Source organism: Elephantulus edwardii, unplaced genomic scaffold (genome assembly GCF_000299155.1).
Source record: "Elephantulus edwardii isolate Elephantulus edwardi_28Jun2011 unplaced genomic scaffold, EleEdw1.0 scaffold00092, whole genome shotgun sequence".
Taxonomy (NCBI): domain Eukaryota; kingdom Metazoa; phylum Chordata; class Mammalia; order Macroscelidea; family Macroscelididae; genus Elephantulus; species Elephantulus edwardii.
The window spans coordinates 13,388,586-13,399,684 of record NW_006399842.1 but is presented as its reverse complement, the minus strand read 5'-3'; the positions used below and the strand labels follow the sequence as shown (position 1 = coordinate 13,399,684).

General features: G+C 42.7%; 2 protein-coding genes across 2 annotated transcripts in view; one reads left to right on the top strand and one right to left on the bottom strand.

Annotated features, from left to right (window-relative positions):
- Positions 1–1,899, top strand: part of PRPF4 (pre-mRNA processing factor 4) — a 23,017-nt gene extending 21,118 nt beyond the window's left edge. Inside the window, exons 10-13 of the mRNA XM_006890761.1 lie at positions 717–839; positions 949–1,056; positions 1,146–1,264; positions 1,706–1,899. Of these exons, the coding sequence (XP_006890823.1) occupies positions 717–839; positions 949–1,056; positions 1,146–1,264; positions 1,706–1,899 (544 nt within the window). The remainder of the gene's footprint in view (positions 1–716; positions 840–948; positions 1,057–1,145; positions 1,265–1,705) is intronic.
- Positions 1,900–5,943: 4,044 nt separating this feature from the next.
- RNF183 (ring finger protein 183) lies at positions 5,944–6,516 on the bottom strand. Its single transcript, XM_006890729.1, has one exon. The coding sequence runs from the start codon at positions 6,514–6,516 to the stop codon at positions 5,944–5,946; it is 573 nt and encodes a 190-aa protein (XP_006890791.1).
- Between the last annotated feature and the right edge of the window lie 4,583 nt (positions 6,517–11,099).

Genomic DNA, 11,099 nt, shown 5'->3' with positions numbered 1-11,099 from the left:
GACTGAGATGCCTCATTCAGCATAATGTCCTCCAGGGTCACCCATTTTGAATAATATTGCATGAGTTCCTTGTTTTTCAATGCAGCATAATATTCCATTGTGCGAATATACTACAGCTTCTCTACCCATTCATTTGTTGATGGGCACTTAGATTATTTATGTTCAGCTTTTTGAGGAAGCGCCAAGCTGCCTTCCAGAATGGTGGTTCCATTGTACAATCCCACCATAATGTATACGAGTTCCTATCTTGGTATTATGGTTATCACAAGAGTCCACAATTAAGGTTGCATAGTGGAGTGTACTTGGGGTGGCGGGAGGGGTGTGGGCGCATTGTGTCCCAGGGAGGGAAATTTTTTTTTTCTCTTCAGAGGGGGAAGCGAGCTGGTGGGAAGGGGTGGGCAGGGAGAAAAGTGCAGTGCAGCAAATAAATGAATGGAAATCCAAAATCTCTGTAAATGCTCATTAAAATTATAAAAAAAAAAGTTCCTATCTTGCCACTTCTGTCCAACATTTATTACTTGCTATCCTGCTAAACTCTGTCACTGCTACTGGAGTGAGATGGTATCTCATTGAGGACACATATTTTTAACTGTTGAGTGAGTATATGGTTAGTTGCCGAGGCCAGACTTAATTAACTTCCAGATGTTTCTAGAACCATGTACATTGTGGAAGGTTAAATACTTGGTAGTTAATAGTTTGATTATGTTTTTTTCCAGCTATGACCGCTCATGGCGCTTGTGGGATTTGGAGGCTCAAGAGGAGATCCTGCACCAGGAGGGCCACAGCATGGGTGTGTATGATATTGCCTTCCATCAAGATGGCTCTTTGGCTGGCACTGGGTAAGGCCTCTTCCACATAGCAGGGGGCAGTCAGTAGTCCCACCTCTTAAAAATACCTGCTTTCAAAGAGAACTGATTTAAAATGCTGGTTTCTAAATTGTCTTCTCAGGGGACTAGATGCCTTTGGTCGAGTTTGGGACCTGCGCACTGGACGGTGTATCATGTTCCTTGAAGGCCACCTAAAGGAAATCTATGGAATCAATTTTTCTCCTAATGGGTAAATAAGCTCACTGGATAAGTGGTGGACATGGTTCTTGGTCAAAAAGTCTTCCTCCTTCTAACTTGGTTATTGTCTCTGATCCATAGCTATCACATTGCAACTGGTAGTGGTGACAACACGTGCAAAGTATGGGACCTTCGACAGCGACGCTGTGTCTACACTATTCCTGCCCATCAGAACTTAGTGACTGGTGTCAAGTTTGAGCGTAAGCTTTTCCTGTTATTGAGATTGCCCTCCATAGACTATAAATCTGGTTTAACGTGTATGTGAGATCAGATTGAATTTGGACTATCCTAAAGAAGTATATCGTCATTTCCTTCTCTGCCAGGACCCAAGATGGTTCCTGTCCTCAACAGTAGAGAATATTTCCATGAATTCATTGATCCATCTTTTTCCTCCATGGAAAGCACTGACTCTAGTACTAATCTGAGCAGATTGTCTGAGAAAGAACCAAAAAATAATGTAATTACTTCCTTTGAATTTGCCTTACGAATTTCTCTTTTTGCTGGAAGCACAATAAGACTATAGAATCTAAGTTGCATTTTTCTGAATATCAAATCACACCTACTTCTCACTATCTTATTATCCAATATTTCCCATTTATGACAAGTAAAAACCCTGTAACAACTCTCCTTTTCCCCTGTAGCTATCCACGGGAACTTCTTACTTACTGGAGCCTATGATAACACTGCCAAGATCTGGACCCACCCAGGCTGGTCCCCACTCAAGACTCTGGCTGGCCATGAGGGCAAAGTGATGGGCCTGGATATTTCTTCCGACGGCCAGCTAATAGCTACTTGCTCATATGACAGGACCTTCAAGCTCTGGATGGCTGAATAGGCAGCATAAAGAACTAACTCTATAACCTCAGGCTCTCTTTTAAGAGCTATTTTCCTCAAAAGAGAAGAACTCACATGTTCTGTTCTATCATGTGTTTTGCCATTCACCATGTATAGACTGTCAATAGACTTGGATTTCCATGTCTGTCCCTACTCCAGGCAGACAGCCCAGCCTCTGAGTGATGGTGAATGCCTTTCATGGTTGAAAATTTAATTTTCACCTTCAGGCCCTGCCAAAAATTGTGTAGACATTATTTTTATCATCTTTTGTTTGAATACCCTGTTACCTCCCTCCTAGGACTCAGGATTGTGACTGACACTGTCCATTTTTAATTCTTGAAACTTGGCTTTTTATCACTTGGTAGATGCTTCAGGACTGCATGTCATCCAGAAGGCAAGTGGCTGGACTATATTCTGGAAGCCCTCAAGTAAAGAGACATATGTCACCACTCGCTCAGTAAACAAAAGCATGGACAGAGTTGAAACCCTCTCCTCTTCCTTGAGAACAGGTGATGAAGCAGTAGACCGTACTTAGGTCGATGGTTATGCTGGAAAGATGCTTTTTACTCTGCCTATTGAGTTCACTTGGATACTGACTGCTTCAGGGAGCTCAGAACTGAACATTTGCCTTGTCAGAAAATGGCTTCCATTTTACTTTGATGCTTGGCATCCTTCATGTTAGTCCAAACCAAGGCCATGGTATCTGGATTCAAAGAAATTCTTAGAAAGCAAATATGAAATGTGTTGTACAAATTTCTTTCTGTTGGTTACTTAGAGGATGATACCCTTCATCTTGAAGTAACTGAAAAAATTCTTAGTTTGTATTCCTAGGTATAAACTTTTTCTTTATTTCTTGCTACAGGGTGAAATTCTATTATAAAAACTATTCTTCAAAAAATTATTTTGTACAGTAAACATTTTCTGAAGCCTGGACCTTGGACCATAGATGTACCATTCATTGGTTTGGGAGTCTGGAAAACCTCAAATATCTTACTAATCTGTGCTTTAAATGAGCACTATTAATAATTTTCTAAAAAGCGGAAGGTTCTTTATGAAGTGGCCCTGGTGACTTGTAGTAAGGAGTTTTGCTGCCACCCAAATGCAGGCAGTTCAAATTCACCAGCTGTTCAGCAGAAGAGAGATGTGCAGCTTAACTCCTGTACAATTTACAGCCTCTGAAAACCACTTTAGTGTCAACTGTGAGTTGGTTCCAGCTCAGTGGCACATTAGAGCTTACGTTGCAACAAATGAGCTGTGTCCAGACCTGTAATTCTTGCTCATTGTGCATGCTGCATTTACTTTCACTTTTTACTCCAAGAAGACAGCCAAGCTCACTTAGAAATACAGGAATTTGGAAGAAGGGTTCATAGGAGGAAATGCAAGGGAGGTATACATCATTTTCTCCTAAGCACTCAAAATACTTTTGCTATTCAAAAGAGGACAAGAGTGAGTTTATTGTAGCTCTGTTCTATAAACTGCTACTGTGCTAAATAGACTGTTTAACCTGATTTTATGTCACATATCCTAAGATCTACCCTCCAGTAGGCATTTAACTATTGTGTAATGGCTTCATTTTTTTTCAGCATTTTCCATGAAAAGGGCATCATATTTCATTACTACTTATGTAAATATTTTAATAACATTGATATATTCACATGCAGTTTAGTATCTAACAAAAGGTTTTCATAGTTTTTTGAGTTTAAATTTGTTTCCTTAGCATTGTCATGTCTTGGTTTATTTATTACAAAAGATTTAGAGGTAGCAGTTGAGTAAAAAGTATTTCACTCAAACCTTTCTGGAATAAGTATCTTGTGGATTATATATTTCTTCATTAGATAAACATTCTAAAAAAGCCATTAACTAAACACCATGAAACATTTCATGATGATGGTGAAATAGGCAAACTGAAACTCGAGACTAAGCAGTTTACTCAGTTACCTAGCTAATAAGTAGAAAGAGCCTGAGGTTGAACCCTCCTCTTTCTGACAGCTTGTGTCCCAAAAGAAGATTTAACAGGTACCAGGAAGGCAAGGTGGTTAAAACACTTAGCTGCAGGTTGAGATCTACCTCCACAGGAGAAAGAGTTGGCAGCCTGCTCTGAAGATCAGAGCCTTGGAAACTTCGTTTTTCTTGTCCTAAAGAGTTCATATGAGAACCGGCTTGACAGTAACGGAGTTTGGGGTTTTGCTGAGTATATTGGCCACACTAACCAGAAAGGTCAATCTAGCCACCATACTTTATTTTCTAGAAAAGCCCGAGTTTCTTAACCACTCCACCTTGTACACTGCCTTTTTGACCTGACTGACTTTGTGCCAGATGAGGTCTAAGTCATTTTACTGCTCGTACCTCATGAACTTAGGAGAGACCTTTAGTGTTAGGATAATACTTTAATCAGGATAAATCAATTTTGGGATAGAGGATTATAAGGTGTGTGGAACTCTCCTGAGTACTGGAGATGTGTCAGCATTCAGAGGTACAACCCATCCCCTTCATTGGAGCATCCGAGACGCTTCATGCACCCTAGGAGAATGATTAGACCTACTGAGCGAAAATAGGAAACACTACAATACTAAATCCTTCCCTGTCCAAAGAACTCAAACCTGTTACCTGCTTTAATTTGGTTTGTATATCCTTCCCAATAGTTTTAGGTACTGTTTTGACTGAAAGGATACCCATCACTAGCTGTATGACCTTGAACAAAGCATTCAGGGAGCCTCAGTTGTGTCTAAAATGGGGTAAATCTTGTTTATAGAGGTAAGTGTCTGCCCTTTACCTGAGCTGTCCCTCTAACACGATGAGATCATTAACCTAAACTTCCCTGCCACAACATTAAGGAGTAAGGAAGTGTAAAGAAATGAAGTCAGTGGGGACAGGTCAAGTCCCAGTGTTAGTGTAATTATCTTTGATGACATAAATAAGTAGGTGCTAGTCCCCTGGCAGGAGAAGTAGGCAGCTTTCCAGTATTTGTAATGGAGAGTTCTTCACACTGGAGCTTAAAACAGTTTGGTTTTACCAAACATGAGTTATATTGCCTTGGCTGTTTTGAGAAATCTTGTACATTGGATATTTAAGGGGAATTTATAGAAAATGGTTCCATTAAGCTCACAAGGTGTTACTTAGAACAAATAAAATTAACTCAATTTCTGGCCTCTGAATGATTCTAAGAATGAAAATTTTAACACTCAAAAGGTTGTCTTTAACTAGCAAGATGGTATTTCAACCAGCCCAAACATCCAAACTCTAGCTGTGGTTTTCATTGCCTCCTAAACTCTGGTGTAAATTGAAAACCTCCCTGCTGGAATGGGAACTCCTAAGGCTAGAATTCTAGTATTGGGGGTGGGTATGCAGCTCTGTCCTGTATCTGTTCCAATTAGGACCTTTGTACCTACTGTGAGGCTTAAAGGGATAGATGATAGATAAGATAGATCCACAAACGAAAGTTGACCAGTGCACAAAAAGCTTTGTAATGAGTTTTCCCTCCCACTTAGAAGGGTTTCCTCAGTCATACCATCTCCCAGGTTCTGGCATTCAGTGCTAACTCAGTAAATAAATCATTGGATTAATGAGTTCAGACCACTTTTCCTGGGGCTGATGGCAAGGCATCCAGAGAGAAAGTGGAAAAGAGAGACACACTTGTTTTAAATAAAGCTTTTCTAAATAGTTACGTAATTTTTAAAAAAGCAAAACGTGTGAACTGAGGTTCTCAAGACAGCTCCAAGTGAGAAGTGCCACTTGCTGTTTGGTCTTGTCAGGCTCCTGGATACCTTTGTCCAGTTCTTTGGCACAATCTGCTGTGTAATTCTGTAGTCATGGCTCCGCTTCTCTGCCTTTCCAGACTCACGGCTCTCACCCAGAGGCTCCTCCACTTCTGCAGCACTTTAGCTCTCAGAGGCTCTTAGAGTGGGGACCTCCATTCCCAGAGTGAATACAGGGTCAAACTGATGCTTGGACTGTAAAAGTAATACTTTAAGGGAAGACACCAAGAGGCTCAACAGTCCCCACACCCAACCAGAAATGGGCGCGGTTCTGTCTCAGGCTACAGAGCTCACCCTACGCCCCAAAGGAACTGTTTGGTCCAAAAGATGGAAAATATGAGCAATAAAGTTACACTGAGGATGACAGCCATCAGGTAGGCAAAGATCCGGAACTGAGGATTGCGGTAACACTCCCGCAGGGAGTAGTGACTGGGGATGGACACAGTGACAGTGGCTGGGGCTGTGTCCTGCGGGGCACTGGCTTGGCTCTCGGGCTCAGGACCCAGGTCCAGGGTGTAGATCTGGGGCTGGCGCAGGAAGTAGCGGCTCTTGGGCTGGTCTTTGAGGTAGAGCTGACGGCCTTGCAGGATGACATGGTGGGGCTCCAGGCGGAGCAAGGTGAGCATGGCAGTGTCTGTGGGCAGGTCAGTGACAGGCTGTCCCGAGGCCAGCACAGTGGGCTGGCGACACAGGGGGCACAGCAGTCGGCGACGGGCCGGAGTGACCAGGCTGAGGTGGGCTAGGCATTCTACACAGAAGGAGTGGCAGCAGTCCAGCATTTTGGGGGTGTGGAAGGTATTGTTGAAGGGGTTCCAACAAACAGGGCATTCTGCCTCGGGTTCCCGGCCTCGCTGCTCAGCCATCTTCAGACCATTGGCTTCACTGGAGAGGTCCTGGCAGAATGAGAAAGGAACATCGTAAGCATCATCCCAAGTGCGTGATTCTAGACTATGTGCTTTGGATGTAATGAAATCACCCACAACTAACATGAAGAAAACAGTTCCAACAATACTTAGTCTTAAGATGAAGGCCTGAAGCTACCAGCACCTTAATGAGGTGGTAATGCACCCAGGAGCAGCCTGAGCTTCGAAGATGAATACAAATCATCCTTATGTGCAGTGTTTGTACACTTGGCTGCTCTGAGTTAGGGAGAGGGAGGAGGTGCTACAGTCCACCCAAGTACTCCCTGCTGCCTCGAGCCCCTCACTTGTGCAGAGTGGGCTTTGTAAATATTCCGGCTGCCCCTCCTCTGGGAAAAGTCCCAAGCCCTTCTCCTCTACCACTGAGCATGTGGGTCAACCCTTCAGCACCAACTCAACTACTCCTGGTGCAGGGACACAGCCTTGGCCTTGCCAGGGAACCCCATCAGTCTTCCCCCCTTGACCTTGAAAGCTTGGGAAAGGTACACTGCGTAGGTCCCCAGATCAGCCTCTAGAGCCTCCTCCCAGTCCTTGCCCTCCCCTGACTCCTCCCTCCTTTTGTTTCTTGAAATCCCCAGGACACCCACCTGGCTTCTGTTAGGGCATTAGCGATTAAGGACAGACTGCCTTGAAGAGCTCTGAAGACAGACTGAAGACTGCTTCAGTCTGTCCCTCTCCCGGATCCACAAATGGAACACTGCCTTCTCTCTACCAGCCCAGGGGCCGTCTCCATGGCAGCTCACACGCAGCACCTGGAACTGCCAGGTGTTCTGGGCTGCAGCGGGCTGCTGCCGGGTAGCAGGCTGGGGAGGAGGGAGACCTGAGTTTCCCCAGGGCGTGGTAACCAGCCAAGCCTGGCAGCTGAGGATTTGCAAGATTGTGGGCGGTCCCTTCAAGACCTCAGATCTCTGGCCTAGAAAGGTACAGCAGGCATTCCCTTTTTCTAATTTTAGAAAGGCAAGTGAACTTTCTGGGCTTCCCTAGGTCCCTCTCTCCTGGGCCCTCATTTCTAAAGTAGCCAAAAAGGCTACAAGGAGGCTGGCTGCCCTGAGTCTCAACTACTATGAAATTCACCTACTTCACAGCCTGAAAGCTCCAAATGTCAGATTCAACAAGTTCTCTCTGGTCTTCCTTAGTAACTGCAACCAGAATTTGTCAACCTTGTTGCCTACAGTCCAAGAGTTGACCTTGGTATCTTAAAGTAGGAGGGAAGAGCAACCCAGCTTCCTTTCGCTGGTTTCAACCAGAAAAACGCAGCTATTACCTGTTTATAATACTGGCCATTAAATAATTTTGAACAGTTGAGTTACTGAGGAGGAAAAATAATTGACAACTGCTTCTCTAATCCTAACGAAGGTTATCATTGCTGATGTCAAGTGTATTTTAGCTGAAAGCAAAAGAATATCAGAAAGATGTTTGTGTTTTATCGATTTTGCAAAGGCATCTGACTATGTGTATCATAACAAGTTATGAATAACCTTGGGAAGAACAGGGAACCAAGAACACTAAATTGTGCTTATGCAAAATCTAAACTTAGACCCAAAACAGTTACCAGAATAGAACAAGGGAACATTGCATGGTTTATAATCAGGAAAGTTATGTATCAGAGTTGTATCTTTTCTCCACCTATCCAATCTGTATGCTGAGCAAATAATTCTAGTAGCTGGTCTAGATGAAGAAGAATGTGACATCAGGATAAGAAAGACTCATCAGCAACCTTTGCTATGCAAATGGCACAACCTCACTAGCAGAAAATGAAGAAGACTTTAAATACTTGCTGCAGAAGATCAAAGACGTCAATATGGATTGTATCTCAACATCAAGAAAATAAAAATCCTTATTGGACCAATAGGCCACATCATAATAGATGGAGAAAAAAAATTGAAGCTGTCAACTAATTCCGTTTACTTGGATTCACAACCAAGACCAAGGTAACAGCAGTCAAGAAATCAAAAGACATGTTGCACTGGGAAAAATCTGTTCTTAAAAACCCCTTAAACTTGCTAAAGAACAATTATGTCAGTTTAAAAACTAAGGTGTGCCTGATCCAAGACATGGTATTTTCAACTGCTTTCTATGCATCTGAAAGTTAGACAATAAAGATGACCAAATTCTATGCCTTTGAATCATGGTATTGGAGAAGTGTACTGAAGAACCATGGATTGTAAATGAACAAACAAGTCTGTCTCGGAGGAAATGCAACCAGGGTGCTCCTTAAAGGCAAGGATGGTGAAACTTCATATTTGGGCACCTTGTCAGGAGAGAACAGCTCTTGGAAAGAGTCATGACGCAGGGAAAGGTGGAGGATCAAAGGAGAGGAATATCTTCAACAAGATGACTGACACAATCACTGTAACAATGGGCTTGAGCACATTAGGATAAGATGCTGAGAACCTTGCAGGACAGAGCAAGGTTCAGTTCTATTGTTCTTAGGGTCGCTATGAGTCAGAGTCAAGGGCACCTAACAACAGTTGCAACTATTGAGGAGTGATTCACCCAAGGTCGCCCAGCTAGTTAATGGGACCCCTGAGCACTGCATCCATTCAGTCTACTTGTGGGATGCATGATGAGGTAATAAGTTTGTATGAGGGATTCCTCATGGCCTTGTGCACCTCGGGACAGGGATCTAGGGAATTCTGCAAGTAAAAGGTAATCAATCGCCTGGCTACTTGGCTGCCTTTTGCCTTTCCCTGAAAATTTCCCAAAATCATACCAACATTCCTTTTCGGAATCTTTCTTCAGCATTTATGCTTTTATTGTTGTTAGGTACCACTGAGTTGACTGTTCCTCAGTGGCCCTGTGAACAACACTGAGACCTTGCCCTGTCCTGTACCATCACAATGGCTGCCACGCTTAAGCCCGTTGAAGTTACTGTGTTAATCCATCCCCTTGAGGACCTATTTTTTCGATCTCTTTTTCTGATCTCTCCTTTTCCCAGAATGATGTCTTTTTCCAAGGCTGTTGCCTCCTGACAACATACTCAAATTTTGTGAGATGTTTTATCATTTCATCATCTTTGCCTCTGGTTGTACTTCCTCCGAGAAAGATTTGCCCATTCTTTTGGCAGTCCAGGAGATATTCAACACTAGTCTGTAGGGGAATTATGCTGCTAACTGTAAGACCACATCTCTCTGTGGTTCAAATCCACCAGCTACTCTAAGGGACAAGATAGGAAATCTGCTGCTGTGTGATTTATACCCTTGGGGACCCAGTGGAGGGTGAACTACAAGTTGGTTCTGGCTCAGTGGTAATGAGTGAAGTTTACTCTGCACTCAAGTTTTGCTGCTTTCTTCTTCACTTAATAAGACCAATAAAAGCGACCTTTATTTTCTATTGTAAAAAAGTAATTCTTCCCTGAGACATGTCAGATCAAGGAGGCCAGCCAAAAGCAGTTTCTTGTAAAAAGTTCAGGTACACATCCTACATAAATTATAGGAATATAAAATGTGGCAACCACTATAAGAAGCAGCTTAAAGCTGCTTTGAAAAGTTGGAAATAGAATGACTCTTGATCCAGCAAACTCACTCAAAAAAAGGAAAGTCAAAGTCATTGCCGTGGAGTTGGAACCAACTCAGAGTTAATCCTCCAGCAGGTTTACCGAGACTGTAAACAGCACAGGAGGAGACTGCCCATCTTCATGCCATGAAGTGGCTGGTATTTTTGAATGGCCAGGCACGGTGCCACCTTTGGGTCACCTGTGCATCTCTCTATCTACTACATCACTAGAGGTCCCTTAGTAGGATCTATATCCCAAAGAAATAACAGTAGTAATGCAAATTAACATACAGGGGTTGTTAGTGTTGTTGTTATGGATGTCAAGTTATGAGTCAACCGACTCATAGCTGTTGACCCTCCAGTGGGTTTTCAGAGGATATAAATCACATGGAAGAAGACTGTCCATCTTTCTCCCACAGAGCAGCTGGTGGATTCAAACCACATGGCTTTTGTTTGACAGCCAAAATCCTTACCACTGAGCTACCAGAACTCCCCTAACTAAACCACCAGAACTCTCGTGTTCATTGCAGTATCACTTACAATAGCAAAGATTTGAGACCACTCAAGAGTCCATCAACAATGAGTGATTAAATTGTGGTATATCCACACAACGAAGTATTAGGCATCACAGAAACACTATCAAGAATTTATAAAATACTGTGTAACATGGATAGATTTAGAACAAGTTGTAGTGAGTGACAAAAACCAGTCATGGAAAGACAATTATAGTATAAAACCACTATTATAAAAAACTAAGAATGTGCAAACTAATAAAAACAAGTAAAAATAAAAATCTACATTCATAGACTCAAAGAGGGATGATAAAAACAAGAAGGGAGTAAAAATGAATAGTGAAAGGTGAAGAGAAAAAGAGAATATACTATATGAGGCTGATTAAACATTGCCATTAATTATATTGTTGATGTTGTTGTTGTTGTTATGTGCCATCGAGTTGCTTGCAACTCATAGCAACCCTATGTACAAAAGCCCTAAACTCTGCTCTGTTCTGTGCCAATCGCACTGTCTCTGAC

Coding starts and splice junctions, on each gene's coding strand:
- RNF183 (XM_006890729.1), bottom strand. CDS start 6,516: ATGGCTGAGCAGCGAGGCCGGGAACCCGAGGCAGAATGCCCTGTTTGT.